This window comes from Maniola hyperantus, chromosome 12 (assembly GCF_902806685.2).
Source record: "Maniola hyperantus chromosome 12, iAphHyp1.2, whole genome shotgun sequence".
In the NCBI taxonomy this organism is placed as follows: Eukaryota; Metazoa; Arthropoda; class Insecta; order Lepidoptera; family Nymphalidae; genus Maniola; species Maniola hyperantus.
Genome location: NC_048547.1, coordinates 9756661 through 9778504, shown reverse-complemented (window position 1 = coordinate 9778504; position 21844 = coordinate 9756661). Strand labels below are relative to the sequence as shown.

Genomic DNA, 21844 nt, shown 5'->3' with positions numbered 1-21844 from the left:
GGCAAAATGATCCAATGGGCCATGCCATATTTATTTTTATAATTGTCATTATGAACAATTTATTTTAATTGCAATTTATTATGCTTAAGATCAAATTTTTCGTTTTAGTGATATATTTTTCAAATATATTCGTTTATGAAACAAAATACTGTGAAATATGTCCAGAACATACGCTATGTAAATATAAGGTAAGTTTACCTAAACTACGATCGATCCATCAAACTCATAGTCTCCCTAAAGTTGTGACGGAAAATATGGAAAGCAAATCCGGATTCCGGTATCTAAATATAGATACTTAAACTCTGTCTATATGCAAAGTGGAAAAAGCAGGTAACTAGCTGTACCGACCCGACATTAATAGTCGGCGATGATGTAATATGATCGATAAAATGATTATTTCATGTATCAATGGAAGACCATAACACTTATTTGGACCTTTCTTGATTCAGGACAGATAGTGATACTTACTCATTTTCAAAATACGTACAGTTATCGTTAATCAAGATCTATATTTACTCGTATTTAGTCATCTATGAAAATATGTGCAGGTACCGGGTCCAAGTCCACAATGTATCGGATATGACACAAACGCATTACTTTCAGAAGATGATAGAAATACTATTCTTGATAAAATAAATGAGCGGAGAAACTTTATTGCGATTGGACGTTCAAGATTCTTTCCCACAGCTGCTAACATAAACAAACTTGTAAGTTTTACGTTAGACAACATGAATTTAAAACCATTTTGGAAGCTGTTAAACAATTCATTTATAGCACCTACGCGACGCTTTAATAGGTACATACCCTATTTCTATTTCTCCTTCAACTTAGCATGAACGTGTGCTAGGAGAGAGTACGATAACAGTCAGACTGGGTTCTGAATGTAGAAAATTAAAACCTAAATAAAATTTAAACATCAGCGGCCCAACAAATCACCGGCCCACTACCTCAGCACGAATCTGAATGAGAAGGGTTTAGCCCACCACCATACTGTCCAAGTGCGGATTAGCAAACTCTACCTTCGAGAACATTATGGAGAACTCTCACGCAGCGCGCAGGCATGTTTCCTCACGATATTGTGTTCCTTCATCGCTAAGCCAAGTGATAAGTACCCTGGATCCCTCGAGTCTTAACCAGTAGGCTATCACCGCTTAATAACTAGCACGTAGGTACACAGGTGAATCTATCGTATTAATTAATTATACTTCACTGTAAATCATTTTAAAAATTTAAATCAATTAAAGCCCAGTGAAATTAAACTCTGATTCGGAAAAATTCCCGAAAAGCTGGAGTTTAAATTTCTATGAATATTGACCATTATACTGAGATAATCACAAACACTGTTCGCTTTGATCCCGCATAAAGTTTTTAGTGGCACACGGATCGATAAGGACTTTTGACATTATAGGTACTAGAGAAGTCATTTTTCACTTCGTTATCATTAGTGATTTTTATTCCCTTAAAGGATCAGGTAATCAATAGGTAACATGTCCTCAAAGTTATTATTATGAGAGTTTGGTGTCATTAAATTCTCTTAATATTTTAAACGGTATTTTAAATACAATTGGTTTTTTTACACTCTGGATTAATTATTTTTAGGCCCAGTAAAGAATTTATTTATTTCAATAGATGTGGTCTGAAGAACTCGCTACGTTTGCTCAGCGATGGGTCGACCAGTGCGACCAATATCTCAGACCTGACAGAAAGGACAAATGCCGTGATTTAGGTAAGAGAAATAAAAATAGTGACTCCAACCTATTGCCAATAATTCCACTTCGCAACGTTTTTGATCTATGTCGGATTACTCTAGTTCTTCTTTCCAGATTTCTGGTTTGATCAAACTTCATCGCTTGCACGAAAGGCCCTCAATGCTCAAAACTTTGTTTTGTCTGTATACCTACTTAAATCCTTGTTGAGAGTCCATGTCGGACTTTTTAGTGGAAATATTGTAATTATTTAATTAATTACAGATTTTGCAGAGGTGGGACAAACTATCGCGACAATAACAGGGTTATCATCTCGTTACAATGTTAAAAGTTTCGTGGAAATGTGGTTTATGGAATCCATGGACTACACTGGCAGCGTCACATATTATAACCAGTACGTACAGGCTACTTACAAAATCGATATAACGGTTCAGATTTAAGAAATGCTCAATGGAAAAAACTTTGGAATGGATCTGAGAGCTATAGCTTCTTCTATAGGTAGATACATCTTAATTACGCGAAGCTGAGGGAGCAAATTGATACGAATTTACTATACTTAATTCATTCTAACTTTTTAATTAAAACTTACCAATAAGAAAATGTTTTTCATTAATAATGTTAATTTAGTTGCCCGGAGAAAAATAAGGCAACTGCAGTCTATCTAGGACCTAGGTATTGATTATCTTTTCAATATCTAGATATAATTATTATAATAGCTACTAGCTACCTAAAAACTGCCTAGTGATATTATGAAAAAGGCATTATTAATTAGTACAACAAATGATTATAGTGTTTTTGTCATCAAACGTCTTTAAAATAATACCTAACATTTATCTAACTTTCTTACCTTCCAGGTCTCGAGACCACAAAACTAATTACTTTACGCAATTAATTTGGGCTGATACAGACAAAGTCGGTTGTGGCAAAGCGAAGTTTTTTGTGAGTATATTAAATTGAGGAGCTGGCGAACAAAACGGTGTAATTACATTTCTGATCAAAGTATTATTATTTTTTAATCCGGACGTTTTTGTTCACTGAATACAAATCTAAACGCATTTGGCCATTCAAGCAAAATGGCCTAAAACTGTGCTAAAATTTAATAATTGTTTGTCATTACGATCAAAACGGTACAATTGTAATACAATTTCAACAGCTTTCATTAAATTTTTTGCTGCTCTTGTAATTATATTTTCATGCAATTAGGTACACCGTTAACTACCGTTTTCCAGCTCCATTCTTTATTAAGTAATAGCTATGTATAATTATAATGGTGGTGTAATATTTCAGGTGAAAAATGTCAAACCTGTTCTAGTTGACAGACTTGTGTGCAATTTTGCACCGAGGGCCAATATACACGGACACCCCGTTTATACTATAGGATACGCTGCTACCCAGTGTGGCAGTGGTATAGAACGTGACACAACTTTTCCTGGATTATGTAGTCGACGATTGAAGCCTAAAGGTTACCTACAGTTAAAAGTGTTTGTATTTGGCATGCAGATTGCTGTTATGACGTAGACATGCGCTAAGAAAGGATTTTTGAAAATTCAACCCCTTAGGGGTAAAATAGGGATTTGAAATTGTGTAGTCCACGCGGACGTAGTCGCGAGCATAAGCTAATTAAATATATACTGTACCTGTACTCTCTGATTAGAATACAATATAGATGTAGTAAATTTATTCTTGCCCGTATCACTCGAAAGAAATGCGACGGATTAGTAACAGTAAAAGATTTTAAAAGAAAATAGGCATGTAATGATCCCCTATTTACTTACAGATACTTTGCCTCCTACGAATCCTTCAGCTGCTAGCACAAGCTTTCTAAGGATTCGTAATTTGTTCAACAATGATTCAGCCAGACAAGAGATTGATCCTATTTATAGCAATTTAAATCAAACGAAAAAAGACTTAGAAATATCAATGGAAAATCATAGTTATGAAAACCCAATGCAAGTCTTACATTTTGTAAATAATTCCTACGGTTAGCACTGGTTTAATATCTTAATTAATTATTTTTAATGTTGGGTACTAGAACTAGGTACTAGCTAAATGTCCGCAACTTCATCCGCGTGGTTTTAATAAAAAAAACCTCCAACGATAAAAATATACTATGACCGTCTCCAAGATATATCTTTGCCAAATTTCTTCTACATTGGTTCAGAGGTTGAGCCGTCGTGTAAGTAATTTTAAACGATTTGATCGGTCGAAGTTTTATTCAGTAAAGCAATAATATTAAGTAGGTACCTATATTATTATATATTATGTAAAAAGGAGTAGATACGTTATTGGCATCTATAAAGTGAAGACTTTAAAACAACCGCACTATTTTCTACTTTCCTGCGTTTTAGGTATATCTTCTGTCTTCCTCGTGAGCGATATAGGATTATAGGAGCCAAATAAATTTGAACGTAGTAAATCTGAAATCTACTTAGTAGTAATAACATAAAATAACAGCCTTGGCTATTAAAATAACTCAAGTTTCTGACTGTTTTGCACTATGTTTCCTTACGTCGGACCTATTTACATTTCTCAATATACATATTAATTGCAGATGCTGTCAAACGCAGTTATCCCTTTAAGAATGAAGAGATCTGGAATAATCACCAACTTAATAACTCAACGTATTATGACGGAGATTATGTTCAAAAGCGTGATAAGGGCCATTCTAGGGTTTATCATGGTTACGCTCACAGAAATGAATTTGATTATTTACACCCCGAAACTGTAAATCAATATGCGCGAAGCTATGATTATCTAACAATTTCTAACATGGAACAAGATTACAGAAAAAAAAAATTTAATCAGCAGTGTACTCGTAAATCAGAAAGGAGGCTTACCCCTTTCTATAAAACATCAGAATGTCTACGCTGCAAACAAAAAATTAACAAATGTACGAGAGGTCAAAAGAGTAATTGCCGCCAGAATAGTGATTGTCAAATGACAACACACAGATGTGAAGAGCGAGAATTTCAAACTACGACGCAAGCAAATTCACGTGAATTTTGCGCATGTACTTCACTTTCGACTGCTTACCATCTGAACTCTAATCAATGTGCTCACACTACCAGTTGCGAATGTGTTAACGTGAATTGTGCTACTAAGCCCTGTGCGCACATGCTAAGAACCTTTACAGATGAAAAAGTAGAAAAGCCAAATGATTTTCAATATTACGATGTCTTGCCATATATTGCTCAGCATACCACAAGAGACTCGCACATAACACGTGATATTTTTTCAGATGAAAATTCTTTTTCTCCAAACAGTAAACCTCTGAAAAGGTTAGACAGGCGAAAACAACTCAACCGAAATCACAGGCAGGTAAATTAATAACTATTTCATATTTTTTAGTGAGATAATTATCTGTTTCTAATAAATAACTTATTTTAGTGAAAGAAAAAGAAGAGTAGCAGAAGAACAAGAAAACTTTAAGCCATTTTGGCAAATGGATGAGTACGAAAACCAAAATCGACCACAGTTAAAATCTATGAGATATACCACATTATCAAATAATAAAAAAACAAAAAATATAAGAACGAGAAAAAGACCTAAAACTACTATGAAAACGGAACCCATAACAGTAACTTATAAAGAACGGACAAATAATGGTAAGCGAGTTACTGAAAAATATTTATCATTTGATGAACTTATGCATCTCAGGAAAAATACTGCAGAGGATTTTGGTGGTCGACGTTATTATGACGAAAAACAAGTTTTAAGAGAATCTAATACGTCAACAACCGTTCGTGAAATGACTACAACTGAAAGTACATCAACAATAGAAGACACAGTGCAGTACTCTTTTAACACACCCTATATCCGTATGAAATACTGTACTCGTAAATTAACTTGTACTTGGACTGCTGCATCGTTAACCGATAGTGCGGGCAGTATAATTCAGGGAGGAGGTGGAAATGCAATTGGTGGTTCTCGGACACCTCCTGGCTATGTAGAGGGTTGTACACGCACTTCTACGTGTACTCGAGATTATATGCACAGAAATAAGATGGCAACGTTACCTATTGAAACAACAAGCCCTGAACCTGAACCCGGTGATGACGAAGACTATTGTGAACGTCGTTCCCTGAACAGACGTTCCAACAGTAATTTGAAACAAGGCAATCAAACAATTTTTTTTTTTGAAAATGTACCAAATCTAAACAAATCTTTATTTGAAGCTTTCAACAATTGCTTTTGCTACGGTAGAAATTTCAGAACTAAAAGACAAGATTCTAATCAGAATGATTCAATATCAAGATATATAAATCTAAAAAGAGAAAGTAAAAATAACATTAAATATGAAACTGATTTATTATTATACGGCGATTTGTACTATTACGTAGTAAGGAAAATAATTGAGATGTGGAAAATTGCAAACAGTTCATATTTTCATGAGAAATGTTTTTCTAATGGTGTTAGCAAAATAATACATTGTAATTTATTCTTAAAATTTTCAATGGTTTTAATATTATATTTTCATAGATTTTTGTATACACTAATTAATTTTTAGCAAAGTACTTATAAGTAGTTATTTTAAAATAAAAAGTGTGTACCTATAACTAAAATAAAATAATAATACCAAAAAAATATTTTTTCCATTGAATTTACTGTGATAGAACTGCAGTGAAATTTTCCATTCAGTCGTAAATTTCGTAAGTCAGCCGCTAGCTTTTTCAACAAATCGCTATATTTTATCAAAATATTATGATGAGCTTCTTCTTCTGTCGCACTATCATGTACTCTTCTCTTAATCCTTTTAATTTTCTCATTATTATAATAAGAACTATTACTTAATTCAAAACTATGAAGACTTTTTTCTATTATGGTAACATTTATAGTCACTGAAATGATTTAACAAAGTTAAAATATTATTATAACAATGCTTTGTCCTATATTCAAAAAATAATTGTACCGTTGTTGTTGTTATCCGGAACATGGGGATTACTAATTATTATACCGCTTTCTGTCATGAAGTCCAGTTCAAGAATTTCATCTAAAAAGTCTTTTGTTTCTCTATTTTTCTTTAAATCATCAATTTCTAAAGATATTTCAGAAATTTGTAAGCTTTCTAAATCATCATAAATTTCTGTGGTTTCGGGTTGTTTTTCTTCCTCCTCTGGGAAAAAGAAATGTCCAGTAAATTCAGTATTTTCCTGGATTTCAGCAAGCTCCGCTTTTATTTTAATAGGGCTAACATTCGGAGCAATTTGTGAATATTGACTTGTACCTTCAGCAGTTGAAAATTTATCTGAAAACAATGTTCTGATTTACAATTTTTCATTAATTTGACTACCTACCTTAATATTTTTAAGCACATACATACCACTGTGTCTAAAGATAACAGCCTCTACTAAATCAGCGAGTAGAGTTGAGTTTATACTCTCCTCGTGTGTTGACTTACTTATCGTAGTTGTTTCTTTTTTACTATAAAGTTGATTAACAATAGCAGCCACAGTTCTGTCAGTAAAACTAGGGTCTGGAGTTGAGGCATTAGAAGTTGATATTAATAAATCCTTTAATGATTGATCATTATTCAACTTGTTTTTCAATAACTCTATAAACTCGTCAACTGCCAAGACATCTTTGCATGACAAAGTCGTTGGTTTTAAATTGGATGAACTGTGAGTCGATGTAAGATCAAATAAATGAGATAAGATGTCAAAACTAGTTTCATAATCAGCGGTCGAATCTGGAATTGTTATATTTTGATTCTCATTTGATTTGGTACTTTCCGTGACTTCAGTATTCTTAGCTTCCTCAGTTACTTTAGCAAAGTTATTTAAATTGGTTCTATTAAAAATATTGTGGTTATATGCTTTGGTTAGTTGAAAGTTATCATTACGATTCGTTCGAGTCATTACGGTTGTATGCGAATATGAAGCTGAAATAAAAGTAAGTGGCATACAATTTATTTTGATGACAGTGTACAGTACTCATTTTGCCTGATAAATTTTACGTATCGGCAAACGACAGTGTTTGATGAAATAAACCCGTTCAAGGTAATTATAATATTATTTGCTAGTAGGTATAATGGTACGGATACCTACTATTAAATTATAAGTAAACCATGTGTACCTAAACTAAACAATAGTAAAAGATTTATGCAACAGAATGTTTGAAATATTACTAACTATTTCTTCTAAATTAACAATAAACTCGGAAGTTAGAATACTATACTTCTACATTTGAGTGTAATGATACTAAACGATCGAAGGAGCTGAGTAATTGAAAACATCAAATATATTTTTACCTCCTTGAAACACTAGGTAGCATTAAATAATAAGTCTATTGAAATAGTGTTTAGGATAACTTACAGCATAAATATTTGTATTCTGAATCGCAATGGCCATCGTAAGGGCATCGGGAGCAGGGTACGCCGTCAGTGTAAACAGCTTGTCCTATGATGTTACCACTTGGAGCAAAGTTACAAATTAATCTATAAACAGTCCTATTTCTCTTCTCCTTTGATTCCATGTTTATTTCCTAAAAAATCATCAATCAAAAATGCAAATCAGTTAGTCATTTAGGACATACATTGCACACATATGCATAAGTCCATGATAGCTTAGTGTTTAAGACGTCGACCTCCGAGGTGGGGGTCCGGGGTTCGATCCCGTGTACACTTTTCGAAGTTACTTGTATAACTTAGAAAAAATAAATTTGCTTTAACAGTGAAGGAAAACATCGTGAAATCTGCATGCCTGCGAGTTCTCTATAATGTTCTGAAAGGTGTGTGAAGTATGTTTGTTTGTTCAGATTTGCCAGAGCCTCATCATAGCTATCGATTGAAGTCGGGATGTGAATGGAGTGAAAGATGCGAGCTAAGTACGGTGACTAGCAAGTTTTTTTTAACAGACACTATTAGGTAACCTTTAGGCAACCCTATCGTTTCAAACTCATACTACTGGACGGATCGGGCCATTGATGTTGGAACCCCCCATCGGGCTGAAATTTGGTATGCAGATAGCTACGAGTACTATGACCTAAGCATCCGCTAAGAAAGGGTTTTTGAAAATTCAACTCCTAAGGGGGTGAAATAGGGGTTTGAAATTTGTGTAGTCCACGCGGACGAAGTCGCGAGCATCTTCTTCTTCTTCGCTCTGGGCTGGTTTCCGCACTTAAACGTTTCCGTCTGTTGTGCGTGTAGTCGCGAGCATAAGCTACTCACTAATAAACACTTGGACGATCTTAGATCGTCCAAGAATAAACACACTTTAATTGCCGGTATGCACGTCGCAATTTTTTTGTAAAAGGTCGTGACTCGTGCGTTTGAAGATGCGACACGTCGCGTCGCAGTTTTTCGGTCCTAATTAGTAGATACTTATTGAAATTTACCTTAAATTTAACACCTCCACAGCCAACCTTTGAAGATTCCGCCCATATTAGCTGTGTAAAATAATCCAAATGCTGCAAAGGAGTCAATGACGATCTAGAAAAGATATAAATGTGAAAAAAAAAATCTTATTCCGCGCGAAAGTATATAAAAATAGATCATTTTTCACGTCCATCATGTTCGGTTTCATTGAAATTCCATTTTATACCGCTTTTCAATGTCACGGGTGCGGTAGTGGAATTGCGTCATTTTTTTAAAAGTATGATACCTAATATTATACCTAATATTATATAGATACTTAATAGATACTTACCTACTTAGAACCGCGCGTGAATTATCTGCAATCACATCTGAACTCTGGTGAGAGGGTTTGGTTATTTACCAACCTACCGGCAAAGCCGTGCTGCCAAGTGATTTGCATTCCAGTATGAATGCCACGTGGAAACCGATAGGACCCGCATTAAACCCTTACCACGACCAGGTTTTACCAGCTAATTATTATCTATCTAATATATGCAGTAACTTAAGACTGCAACATCATCATCATCACTTACCACCAGGTGAGATCGCAATCAAGGACTATCTTATCATAATAAGTATAAATTACCTACTGACTACTTTCGCAAGATTGTCGCCCAGCCACGTAACAACACGCGAATTATCATGAAGATTAAATAAACAAACTCTAATGTTAATGTTATCTAATGTTTCCCACCTTGCTACGAGTAGGTAATAGGTATGCCTGTACAGTACGTTGCAGAAAGTAATGTACATCGGCCTTTAGAATGATATTTCGGCTTTGTAGAGCGTTGTCTCTGTCACTCATACCTATATTATGACGTTTTGTCGGTTTCAACGACAGAGACAATGCTCTACAAATCTGCTACCTCCTTCTAAAGGATGATGTACATTACTTTCTGCCGCGTACTGTACATACTTACTTCCAATGAATTTGATTACACCCATACCAAAAGAGCTTTCCAAGGCAAGCCTCATAGAACGGCACAGTTCATGGCCTTCCAAGGAGGAGGAGGAGGAGGTAGGAAAAGGATGCTTATTTTTTCCCAAAAATTAAAGAGTTCCTACGGGTTTTTTCAAAACCCTAAATCCGAGCGAACGAAGTCGCGGATATCTTCTTAATATATCAAGTATAGTAATTATCAAAACCAGTTGAGGTTACAAAAACAACAAGCGACATTTTCCGCTCTCAGCTTTTGCTAAACAGATTCTAGCGCAAAAGCCCAATTTGAGAAAAATGGAGTAGGTATAGTACCTACGCGGCAGAAAGTAATGTACGTACATCGACTTTTAGAAGGAGATAGCCGATTTGTAGAGCGTTGTCTCTGTCGTTGAGACCGACAAAACGTCATATAGGTATGAGTGACAGAGACAACGCTCAACAAAGCCGAAATTTCATACTAATAGCCGATGTACATTACTTTCTGCCGCGTACTGTATAACCTTTATAACGCGTAAAATTTAACTAACTTCTCACGCGCCATTCTAACTTTTTTTGTCAACAGTACGATTTTAGACTTCAATCCTTATTTTATACCTAAGAGCGAAAATGGCGCGTAAGGAATCAATTTTACGGACTATACTATTTACTCTTCTTGGAATGGCATGAACATCGTCATCTACGATTATAATGAGGCTTTTAGGAATACGCTCTGGAAAGTCCGTCATTCAAAAGGCTCACCTAGCGATCTTACTTACGGTGTGTATCGAGGCAAGTAGGTCGCATTAATGTTGAGTAATTCCATGTACCACAAATCCACGAGCGTAGGGGCAGTTAGTCCAGGCGCATCGCCATAGATCGTGCCTATGGCTTGACCCACGGAAGTATTTGCTGCATATTTCAAATTACTGCTTATTTCAGCTTTATCAGCTTGACGCAACTTAGGTATTTTTATCAGGTCAGTGCGTCCGGAGGGAACAAAAGCTTATGGATTTAGTTACAACAAAACACCAAATTCAAGTTAAAATCAAATACCTAGGTATCTCGTAAGTGGGGTGCCAGCCAGGTAACCTCCCAGTGTGCCTGGGTGCTGCTAGTCCCTTTTGGATGCCTTCGGGCATCCGAGGGGAAGAGCAGTATTATGGCCGTTACACCCCAGTAACATGGCTAATAATCTCTCTTCGGGGATATTGTTAGCCATGGCTAATGACCTGGCAGGGGGAGGTTTCTCCGCGTGTCCCTCTGACTAGCAGAGGGCACAGTGGACGAGGCGGAGGATGGGACGCGGGCGACGTGCGCGGGATCGCGTTGTTGCCCGTTGGGTCCCCGGGGGGAGGAGGCGCACATCGTTGGTGCGCCTCGGACGTGTGGTGGGGGGCCTCGAGAGCGGGGTCCCCGGTGGAGGGTCCGCCTCGGCGGATGTCGCTGACTGGGTCGCGGTGGTTTGCTTCGGCGTTCCCGTGACCCAGTCGCCAGGCGACGTGCAGTAATGCCGCTGGGTTTTAGTGGGTATTCCGGTCGCCTCTCGGCCGACGAGTCCCACATACCTTCCCTCCAGTTGGTTGGCTGGCTTGTTAGCTGGCTGGCTTCCAGGAGGGGGGGATGCGTAAACGCATTTCCCAGCGTTAAAAAAAAAGGTATCTCGTAAGTACCTATACTTATCTACTTAATAAGGTACCCTACTACTTACCCAGATCGTGACACCAATCAGTTGAACGAGAGACATCGCTAATACACTGATCTGCCAACCTTTGTGCAAAGACTTCTAATTCGTCGCTCCATTCCTGTTCGAACGATATTATTTATTTTTGATGACCTAGCAGGTGCCTAGCAAGATACCGTGACACGACGGAAACTTTTTCAACACGGCTTCTAGACCTAAGTACTTATTTAGTACTGAGGTAGACACGAAGGTGCTCCCACAACGAAACGAAGTGCGCGTTAGTACCGCGCTACTACCGTCGCGGCACCTTCACGCTCTGTGTGATGTTGCTTCACACGGCTCCTCAATCATTTAAAGACAACCTATTCATATAGGTCTAAAAATAAATTATTTTATTGTAAAACAATGCTATAAGGAGCTACTTTGGAGTATATTTAGATATAGGTACTAAATACTAATAATGTATGGAGTGTATTTTTCTGTATGTATTGGAAACATCTACGGTAGGTATACGCCTATAATTATTGAGTTTTAACTTTACATATACCTTTATACCTACCCACCTATATTACCTATATTATAAACGTCAACATATTCCTATTGATCTTTTTACTAACAGCTAACTACGAGTATGTAGGTAGGTAGGTATACCAAAACTATAGTTGAAAGTTGAAAGAACACCTACTTAGATAAGTTATATTATTGTTTTCTTTAACAACGGAGGCACAAATTGATAATCTAACAATTAGGAGCCAACTCTCTTAGAAAACAAAACAAAACGTACGAAAACTTACTAAAAATATTATTTTACCAATTTCAGCATATTCTCTGCAGGGGGCAAAGAACGAATCTCGCCTGACGCAACTTTATTTCTTCGACCGTTTACTCTGTCTAAGACATTTTGTTTTTCCTCTTTGTTTTTTATTAATTTTCCGTAGTTTAAACAGTCGCCTGCGGGACCTGGAGACTATAAGAGCGGGTTTTTTATTACATTACAAGTTAGCCCTTGACTGCGATCTCACCTGGTGATAAGTGATGTAAAGTAAAGGGAGCTAACTTGGAGGACTACATTTTCTTGTTGGAATTTTCTTAGGTACCTATTTAAGTTTCATTTATTTACCTACTGTCTAATGACCGCGACTTCGTGTTCGTCGTCGGCGAAACATCAACAAAAAGTACTCCAATCTATTCTACCTACCTATTCTATGTCCATTTCCGGGATGCAAGCTATCTCTGTACCAAACATCAAGAACGATTCATCCGTTGAACCATAACAGGGTAACAGCAGACTTACACCTGCCATAAGTATTCTAAACTAAATGATAGGTAAGTGTGGGATCTCATATTATACCAATGGCAATGTACTCTGTGGTGTGGGACCTGTTGCCAGCTGCACGCTGACCTAACTCTGCAGAGAACTCGGAGGATGCATTTACATATTTAGCACACTGTGTCAGTGACATAAAAAATACATAGGTACCTATAGTCCGCGACAGGTCGAGATGGCCATCGGCGTGTGACCCAGGGGGACGCCCCGCACACCCGCGCTCGCCCGCACCGGGTTAACGCGGGTGCTATGCGGGTGTGCGGGGAGTGTGAGCTAAGCTACAGGCTACCCTCCAAATAAATTAGTAACACGTTAAGAAGGTCAAATCAGACCTGAAATTTACACATTATGTGTTGTTTTGAGTTATCACAGAATTCCGAACTACAATATTTATTTATTATTTCACATTGAGAGTAATTTATCCAGCACCAAAATAAAATTGAAATAAATGCTACAAATATTTTATTATTAATCATTAACATTTATATAACAAAATATTATTTAAAATAAAGTTCCCGACGATCAAAACAAATATGTTTTTACTTAGTGAAGATATTCTAGTTGGTTGAGAATTCAAGATTTTGGCCACAAGAGTCTACACAAAAAGTTAGGTACCTATAGTACGCGACAGGTCGAGATAGCAATCGGGGTATGAGGCGGGAGACGGCCCGTATGTAAAAAGTACTCTGTGCCGTACACTCTTCACGTCACCCGCGCTCGTCCGCACCTGGGCGCTGTGCGGGTGTGCGGGGCGTTCCCACCGCGATTGCTATCTCGATCTGTCGTGTACTATTGGTACCTGTTTAATGCCTCCTTGGCTAAGGAAAGTGATTGCATATGCAAGACGAAAAACATTCACTAGGTTCACTTGATAAGCAAATACAGTAGGTACGCGACAGTAAGTAATGTACATCGACCATATCGACCTTTAGAATGAGATTTCAGATTTCAGCTTTGTAGAGCGTTGTCTCTGGCTGCTGGCTGCTCAGAGTGGCTGGCTCACGGCTGGCTGCAGAGCTGCATCTACACGGCGCAACATTGACCATTACGTAGTAGCATAGAGTAAAGTAATACACTGGAAACGTAGTAGCACATCCAAAATCTTTGACATTGACTTATTCAAGAAGCGTAGTTCTCTCTGTGACTCAGAAAAATTATAAATTATGCTGAGAAATTGTTGTTGTTTCTTGCTTAGTGGCTTTTGGTAGTGCCACGGGCCACCACGGCACCATATGCTGAGAAATTGTGTGCTCTGTGGCATAGTCACTAATGTCAAGTGTCAAGGTTCAAAAGGGCTAGAGGCTAGAGCTCAGAGCACAGAGCCGTAAAACAAAATGTCAATGCAATTGTCAACATTTTCTAACCTAATCATAATAAGTAACCTATACAATTATTTAAAAAATGATAAGTGATAAGAAGCGATAACCTTTACTCATTTTGCTTTTAATATAAGTATAATAGCCCAGTAGTTTATTTTCATACTTTTACGGGGTGTTTATTACCTAGCTAGCTTATAATTATATTAAAATGACTCGTCACTTAAAAGCTTTAATTGGACCTAGTATTCTTAATGCAGACTTATCGAAGTTGCACGAAGAATCTCAAAAACTTTTGGATAATGGAGCAGATTATTTACATTTAGACGTTATGGATGGTCATTTTGTTCCCAATCTTACATTTGGTCATCCTGTAGTGAAATGCCTTCGTAGTAAAATAAAGGATGTCTTTTTTGAAACCCATATGATGGTATCAAAACCAGAGCAGGTATATTGGCAATAATATAATAATATTTATTCTGTAGCATTAATTTATCTATATTCTGTAAATTTACCTACATGTTGTTTCAAAGAAATTTACGAGTATTACTGAGTTGTTTCTACTTTCTTAGTTTATGCAAATAATGGGGCCGATTCTCTTGTACACAATCTCTAAACTAAACTAAATTGACAGGTCTAAATCTAGTGCTTTCGTTTTCCGCAAGCAACATTATGAAAGGGGTAGCAATAGATTTAGACGTGTCATTTAGTTTAGTTTAGAGATCGTGTACAATGGAATTAGCCACAATAAGTCAATAATTTATGTATGTTAAAGTGGATAGTCCCTATGGCTGATGCAGGTGTCAATCAATATACTTTTCATATTGAACCAGTAAATAATGTTGAAGATGTATGCAGAAAAATAAAGGAACATGGTATGAAGGTATGTTGCTATCAGAATTTTAAACCTACTCTTAACAACACATAATCAACATGGCAAAAAATTATGATTTTAAGAAATGTAGCATACAACTGCTCATAATATTACTATCAAGAATTACTGATACATATATTATTAATGCATAATAATGTAATAATATATATCTTGGCCTGATAACATCTTGTGCAATAACATGAGATCTAGAATAGATGATGGTACTGTGTAGTGCTCAATGAAAGTAATGGAAATAGTGGTCCAAATGTGTACAACATGAGCAGACTTTTACCTTTACAAATTAGTGATACTTAATTAATACTTCTACACATCAGTAATTTCAATTTTTAATTTTTTGTACAACCATTTACATAAAAGAATTTTTATAAAAAGTATAACTTTGTAGAAGTTTACACCTTAATATTATAGAGAATATACTATGAAATAAATGAGTTTTATCCATTCCAGGTTGGAGTGGCAATTAAACCTGGTACACCTGTATCAGAAGTGGAGAAATACATTAACATATCAGACATGGTGCTTATAATGACAGTAGAACCTGGTTTCGGAGGACAGAAGTTTATGGAAAATCAGATGGAGAAAGTAAAGTACCTTAGGGAACATTATCCTTTGCTTGATATTGAAGTAGATGGTGGAGTAGGGCCTTCAACAATACATTGTTGTGCTAATGTAAGTATTATTTTGTACAATTTGATAAATTATTATTTATCTAAAATTGTGCTGTATTATATAATTATTAAGAAGTAGTAAACAAAAGGAGACTTAAGGCTTTAAAGACACTTCATTTTCCATTTTTACATTAGATCAGTTACAACTTACGTCGTATTTTTGGTTCTCCTAACCCCACCTAAAACAAAGTCTAGTGGGTGCACCAAACTAATAAAAAGACAAAATTACAGATTTTATAACACCTGCTTGAGACTAGAGATTCATTTTCAAATAGAAAACAAATAACATACAAATTTATTTCAGGCGGGGGCTAACATGATTGTATCTGGAACAGCTGTTATTGGAGCTTCAGATCAATCTGCAACAATTAAACTTCTGAGGGACGCAGTACAAAGTGTTATTGATAAAAAATTATTTAAACAATAAATAAAATTATGCTGCATCAAAACAGAAATAATTGCCAAGACTGTGTGTGTAGTGCTACAAAATGGGAAAAATGGTAGCACTGGATAAATAGATTATAGATATTTTTTATAAAGATATAAAATGGCATGGTGTTATCCTAAAATATATTTCTGCAATAAAATCAAATGTTCAATATATTTGTACAAAAAAGTTCACATTCCTATAGACAAAGTGTTTTACATAATATTATAAGCTTTTGTAGTTTTATAAAATAAAGAAATTACTTTATTCCTTAGTTTTAATCAAATCTTCTTAAATCTACATTTTTTTCATCGCTTGATAAGTCTGTTTTTGATGTTGGGAATGTTGAACTGACAGCTATCCCAGTCTCTATAAATTTCATAGGTTCATTGTTTGCTTTTAATTTTGTTCTCAGGCTTGACATAGCTATGAGGATGGCTTCCTCTGTTCGAATAGTCCTCGAGCCCTGGCTTGGCAAAACATTTACATAGTGGTTGAAAAGTAGTGAAGAATCATCAACTTGTAACTGTTCATCACTTTCTAGAGCTGCCTCTATACCATGCAGACCTCCAAAAACTATTAGAGCGTGATTGTAATTAACTCCTTTATGTGGCAAATCATCTATTGGAGTGCCCCTGTCAGATGTTCCTATAGTTAAATCATACCTATGAAAAATGCAAACATTGAAATTAAATAATATAATAAACATGTTACAGTACCTGGCTGGAAATATTGTACGTCAACCATTCGAATGAGATAACGTCACAGGTATGAGTGATAGAGACAACATTTTATAAAGCTAAAACATCATTCCAAAGGTTGATGTACAATATTTTCTGCCGGCTACTGTAATACATTCTGACTTGGGGAGCTAAATTCACCCAAGTATATGAAATAGTATTTGAACAAGAGCATAATAAATAAAGTTAGTGTAAAAAAGGCTTACCCATCTTTGTAAGGGCATTGTGTAAATAATTGACTCAAACTGTTTACAATTCTCACAGTATAGCCCCAGTACACTCCTGTTTCAGCTCTTGGAGTTGACAAGCTGACAATCTTCCCTTTTAACTTTTTGCTACCCTCTGTAGTAGGCATCATTTTAACTGTTACTCTGATTCCAGCGTTTAACAATTTATCAGTAGATACATCCTGCAATAATCCCACATTGACCCGAGAACCACGTCCAGGCTTCACCTTTTTATTCATAGTAATACCTTCCCTGTAACAACAATACAAATAAACTTTGGTGACTGATCAATTAACAAAAAACAAATAACAACATTCCACAATAAATTCTGGCAAAATTATGAATCATTTTATCATCGCTATAAAACTTCTGGTTCTACAAATAATTCACTTGATAAACAAATCACCAGACAAATAGTCATTTCATAAAATACCATTTGAAATACAATTTATTACTTAATCGTGTTAATTAGTAAAACAACAAGTAGCAATTTTTTTTGAGCAAACAGGCACAGAGAACTTCTTCTGCAAGATCAAAGCAAAGCGAGCTCGGGACTCGGTGCACCCCGACTCGGATGGGTTTGGTTAGAAGGTTAATTCTTTTTAAACCACCCAGAAAAAGGAGCCCCGCCGACCTGGCCTCCATTGCATAGTGCTGGGTCTTTTCCCTCCCCCACTTCAAATTCACGATTTTGTAAAATCGCAACATTTGGAAAACGAATTATTTGGTGAAATAATATTTTAACATTCAGCACATTTGCAAAGTAAAACACCTGTTAATAGAAAATTTGTCAAATGTTTTTTTGAAAAATGATGTTTGCAGAATACAACATTTGTGATTTGATTAGTTTTTGAAGCGTTTTTGGTGAAATGATCATTTGTTATATGTTTTTGTTAATCATTAGTGAACCCTTTAAATTATACAATGTAAGATAATATTTGGTTTACGTGTTTGGTGGCACGCTCTTGGAAAGGCCTATGTCCAGCAGTGGACGCAAACAGGCTGATGGATGGATGGATGGATGAAGATAATATTAATATGTACCAATACCATAGCAGACTTTAGCTTTGCACGAGTGAGACAACCAAATAAAGAGCAAAGACAAAAAAACTTCTTTATGAAATATTCTAACGGATTAAATGATGATCAATGTTCAAACTTCAATTAAGAATTTACATTTAGAGATTCAAATCAATCAACAAAAAAAAATATGAACCTGAATTTGAAATCATTAGACTGCCGCAAATGGTGTGGTGCATCAAGTGGGTTGAGAAGGCCAGCAAACTCGAGATCTTTATGCAATGGGAAAAAATGTTTTCTCAAGTACTGTGGGCACTCTAGGTACTGCAATATTCTTGCCAGTTGGACACAACTTCTGCGTGCCACTGTTACACCATCAGCCTCCTCTAATTTGGACTTTTTCGTGTTTATCTTATCACCAATATCATCGTATACGATGACTTCATCAACACAGAAGACACATGCAGCTCTAGCAATTTGTCCTGCCAAATAGGTACGCAATTCCGCTGATTGAGCGTTTTCCAATATTGATCCTGGCACAGCTATGCTAACAGTAGATATTTCTGCATTCTTTTTCGCTACCTCACTTTCTACTTTATCTTTCAATTCTATTTCCTTTTCAAGAGCTAACCGCTTCTCACGTTTGATAATCTTTTCCTCGTTTCTTTGGCGCTTTTGTGCTTTACGTTCTTGGTTTATTTCACGCCAACTTTTACCAGGTTGTTTTAACGTAACTGGTAGTGAAAACATGTTCTATAAGTATTTATAATTATGAAAATTTTACAACACGTTGCTTAAAATTAGAACCAAATAACTGATTTATGTTTTAACTTTTTTTTTTTTTTTTTTTTTTTAATTTTTTTTACGGCCCTGGATAACACTCCTTTAAGGCCATGTTTTGACTTTTGTGACCATGACCAAAGACCATGACCACGTGACTGATTTTTGTTTTTGTCAATCTCTGTGCTCTGTCTGTACCACAGTTTTTTTTTTTTTTTTTAATTTATTTTACGGCCCTGGATAACAGTCCTTTAAGGCCTCTGTACCACAGAACACATTACCCTACATAGAGATAGTATACATAGAGGTAACCATAACGTGTTGCCGCTCTTGTACATCTATGTGTCAAAGAGGTATTGTTATCTCCGTCTTTTTCAGGGAACCTCCATTCGTGTTTAAAGCAATAGCTCATATAAGTCTGGCAACGTCGCTCTATCGGTGAAAATAATGACCGACCAGTATAGTTGACAGGTGCCCCCTTAAGCAGACAAAACATTGGGGTTTGATGCAATATTTATTAAAAATATTTAAAAAGCACATAAGTCTGGCTCAAAAGTAAGCTTAAAAGTGAAAACAAAATGTGTGACGGTGTGTTTTTTACCACCAGATCTACGGAAGGAGGCGTAAAAGCTCCAGAATTGAATTTTCATGGGTAAGTCTTTAATAATTATTTCATCGCTACCAACCGCGATATTTACTCTGAAAATCGCTGAAAATTAAAGATTTGCATATTATAAGTGTAATCATCTCGTGACAAAGTAACAAAATCACGTTTCATAGCGTAATTTAATATTTATTTAATGCATTCTTTTAGGCCTCATTTGTAGTGATGTGTGTACATACTTTATCGATAAAATCAAATTTATCGTTTTAATAATATTTGCCTACTTTTGTAGATTTCCATAATGTCCTGACATTAGAAATGCGTGGATCAGGGCCATAAAACGAAAAAACTGGGAGCCAAAGAAATATTCTCGCCTATGTTCAAAACATTTCGAAAATCCTGTTAACTATGTTTTTGGTTTAAAATAAAGAAATTAGAATTAGATGCAGTATCAGTACATTTGAAGGATATCCTAAATAGTTAGGTACTATCAACCAGTATGTACTAAGCTACTAAGATACTAGGCTACCCAGGCTAACTGTCAGGTAGGTATAAACTTTGTAACAACTAATCACTAATCCAACTCCTCAATGTCATGTTGCAAGAGTAGGTAAGTAGTTAGGTAAAGACTGTTATTGAGGATATTTGTTTATTCAATTATAAACTTTTAGAAGTTCTTACTTTTGAATCGTCAAATGCATCTATTTTTGGTCAGTAATAAGGAAAATAGAACTTACCAGGGCCACTGTAGTTCATCGTGAGTCTTATAGCTTTTTAATTTTATTACTTGTTTTTTTAACAGATTGTAAAGAGAGTCGCAGGGAGTCGGATGGTGTTGGCGCAAAACCGTGGCGTGTGGAAATCCTATCCTAGAGAGTATCGAGCAGCTATAATATGCCAGCTGATCTCAACTTAGATCTGATTTGTTTCACGTATAAAGACTATCATAAAACAAGTCACATTTCTTATCTACCTAAATTTGAAGTGGTGGGAAGTAGAACCAACAAACTGTTTGGCTATCTTCTTTTTACTCAATAAATTGATTTGAATTAATTAAAATGTGTTTCGTTTTATACTAAGTACTAGCTGATGCCCACGACTTCATCCGCGTGGATTAGTACCTTTCCTTTGTTACTCTCCGTCCTTTCAAATATATCTATGCCAAAAATCAAGTCGATTGGTTGTTTAGTTAGGGCGTGAAGGAAGGACAAACACACTTTCGCATTTATAAATAAAAAATATTCGAAGAGATTTACTGTTTTTTAATGAATGTGGTCCGTCATCTGAACATAGAGAATTAATTTAGCTATAATATCGATATCCTTAAAAAATGCGTCGTCCCAACCGTAGATGGGTGCACACAGTGATAAGATGACGCACGCACACATTAATGAATTGACACGCATTTGGAGCTTAGTATCCATCCAGGTAATCATTCATCTAAGTTACCCTAAGATTACCCTGCCTGGTCCACGGGTCTGTACTCTGTTGTCACCTTGGTTTTTTTTAAACTGGCTTTTACAGCGCTGGGTTCCCTTTTGACTCAGACTAAGAATCAATTTTGATGTCACTTGGTGGTTACCACCACAGAACACTATTACAATCTTGGATGAGTGATTACCGAGAATTTTTTACCGTAGGTACGCCGCGCCGCAGAAAATGATGTACCTACATGGGCCTATAGAATGACATTTCGGCTTTAAAGAGAGTTGTCTCTGTGTGTCACTCATACCTATATACACAGAGTACTTTTAACATATGGAAATAGAGTACTATCTCGCGAGCTAATAGTGGCAACAGCTTAGGAGCGCCATCTGTATCTGACGAATGGAACTAATATTTATAATATGTACATACCTACCTATATATATATAGACTGCTTTATAGGTTCATACCTATACATATAATACATACATATAGGACTGCTATGGAAGGTAGGATTGTGTTCAGATTAATTATTTATTAATATTTGACTCCCTTACAATTTAACATATCATGTAAATTTAAAAAAAATCTATAATAATTAATCTGAACACATATTTTTAAATAATAGAAATTTTGGATTCTAATCTTTATTTTTACCAAAATTAATCCTAATCACTCTTCCTTATCCTAAAACAGTTTATAAAGTTGCCTGAGGACTGGGGTCTGGTGCCGAGTAGTTTAGTTTCAAGATATCAATA

The 21844-nt window shown here is 35.9% G+C and overlaps 6 protein-coding genes across 8 annotated transcripts in view; 4 read left to right on the top strand and 2 right to left on the bottom strand.

Annotated features, from left to right (window-relative positions):
* Nucleotides 1-2665, top strand: part of LOC117986911 (NADH dehydrogenase [ubiquinone] 1 beta subcomplex subunit 2, mitochondrial-like) — a 132694-nt gene extending 130029 nt beyond the window's left edge. The window contains exon 4 of the mRNA XM_069502291.1: nt 2656-2665. The gene's annotated coding sequence lies outside the window, so the exon portion shown is untranslated. The remainder of the gene's footprint in view (nt 1-2655) is intronic.
* LOC117987221 (uncharacterized) lies at nt 38-5178 on the top strand. 2 transcript variants are annotated; one of them, XM_069502278.1, is made up of 9 exons: nt 38-188; nt 549-707; nt 1630-1726; nt 1971-2100; nt 2561-2645; nt 2994-3168; nt 3484-3687; nt 4258-5024; nt 5094-5178. In XM_069502278.1, exons 1-9 carry the CDS (start codon nt 81-83, stop codon nt 5094-5096), a joined length of 1728 nt encoding a protein of 575 aa, XP_069358379.1. In that variant the 5' UTR covers nt 38-80; the 3' UTR covers nt 5097-5178. The 2 variants fall into 2 exon arrangements, with proteins under 2 accessions (XP_069358379.1, XP_069358380.1); XM_069502279.1 differs by lacking the exon at nt 38-188 and having other exon boundaries at nt 625-707; nt 1600-1726.
* On the top strand, nt 5098-6213 carry LOC138403137 (uncharacterized; the record flags this gene model as incomplete). Its single annotated transcript, XM_069502379.1, has 1 exon — nt 5098-6213. A coding segment is annotated over one exon (1116 nt), but the record flags the coding sequence as incomplete, so codon positions are not given.
* Nucleotides 6214-6433: 220 nt separating this feature from the next.
* On the bottom strand, nt 6434-14318 carry LOC117986777 (uncharacterized). 2 transcript variants are annotated; one of them, XM_034973630.2, is made up of 8 exons: nt 13317-14318; nt 12469-12624; nt 11685-11778; nt 10753-10885; nt 9039-9132; nt 8018-8186; nt 7027-7584; nt 6434-6951 (listed from the first exon to the last, which is right to left on the bottom strand). In XM_034973630.2, exons 1-8 carry the CDS (start codon nt 13464-13466, stop codon nt 6599-6601), a joined length of 1707 nt encoding a protein of 568 aa, XP_034829521.2. In that variant the 5' UTR covers nt 13467-14318; the 3' UTR covers nt 6434-6598. The 2 variants fall into 2 exon arrangements, with proteins under 2 accessions (XP_034829521.2, XP_069358355.1); XM_069502254.1 differs by having other exon boundaries at nt 12469-12617.
* A 193-nt stretch (nt 14319-14511) lies between these two features.
* On the top strand, nt 14512-16336 carry Rpe (ribulose-phosphate 3-epimerase). The gene is made up of 4 exons (XM_034973634.2): nt 14512-14748; nt 15076-15183; nt 15643-15864; nt 16168-16336. Exons 1-4 carry the CDS (start codon nt 14512-14514, stop codon nt 16288-16290), a joined length of 690 nt encoding a protein of 229 aa, XP_034829525.1. The 3' UTR covers nt 16291-16336.
* A 224-nt stretch (nt 16337-16560) lies between these two features.
* On the bottom strand, nt 16561-19139 carry LOC117986778 (putative methyltransferase C9orf114). The gene is made up of 3 exons (XM_034973631.2): nt 18474-19139; nt 17237-17509; nt 16561-16955 (listed from the first exon to the last, which is right to left on the bottom strand). Exons 1-3 carry the CDS (start codon nt 19025-19027, stop codon nt 16568-16570), a joined length of 1215 nt encoding a protein of 404 aa, XP_034829522.1. The 5' UTR covers nt 19028-19139; the 3' UTR covers nt 16561-16567.
* Nucleotides 19140-21844: the final 2705 nt, after the last annotated feature.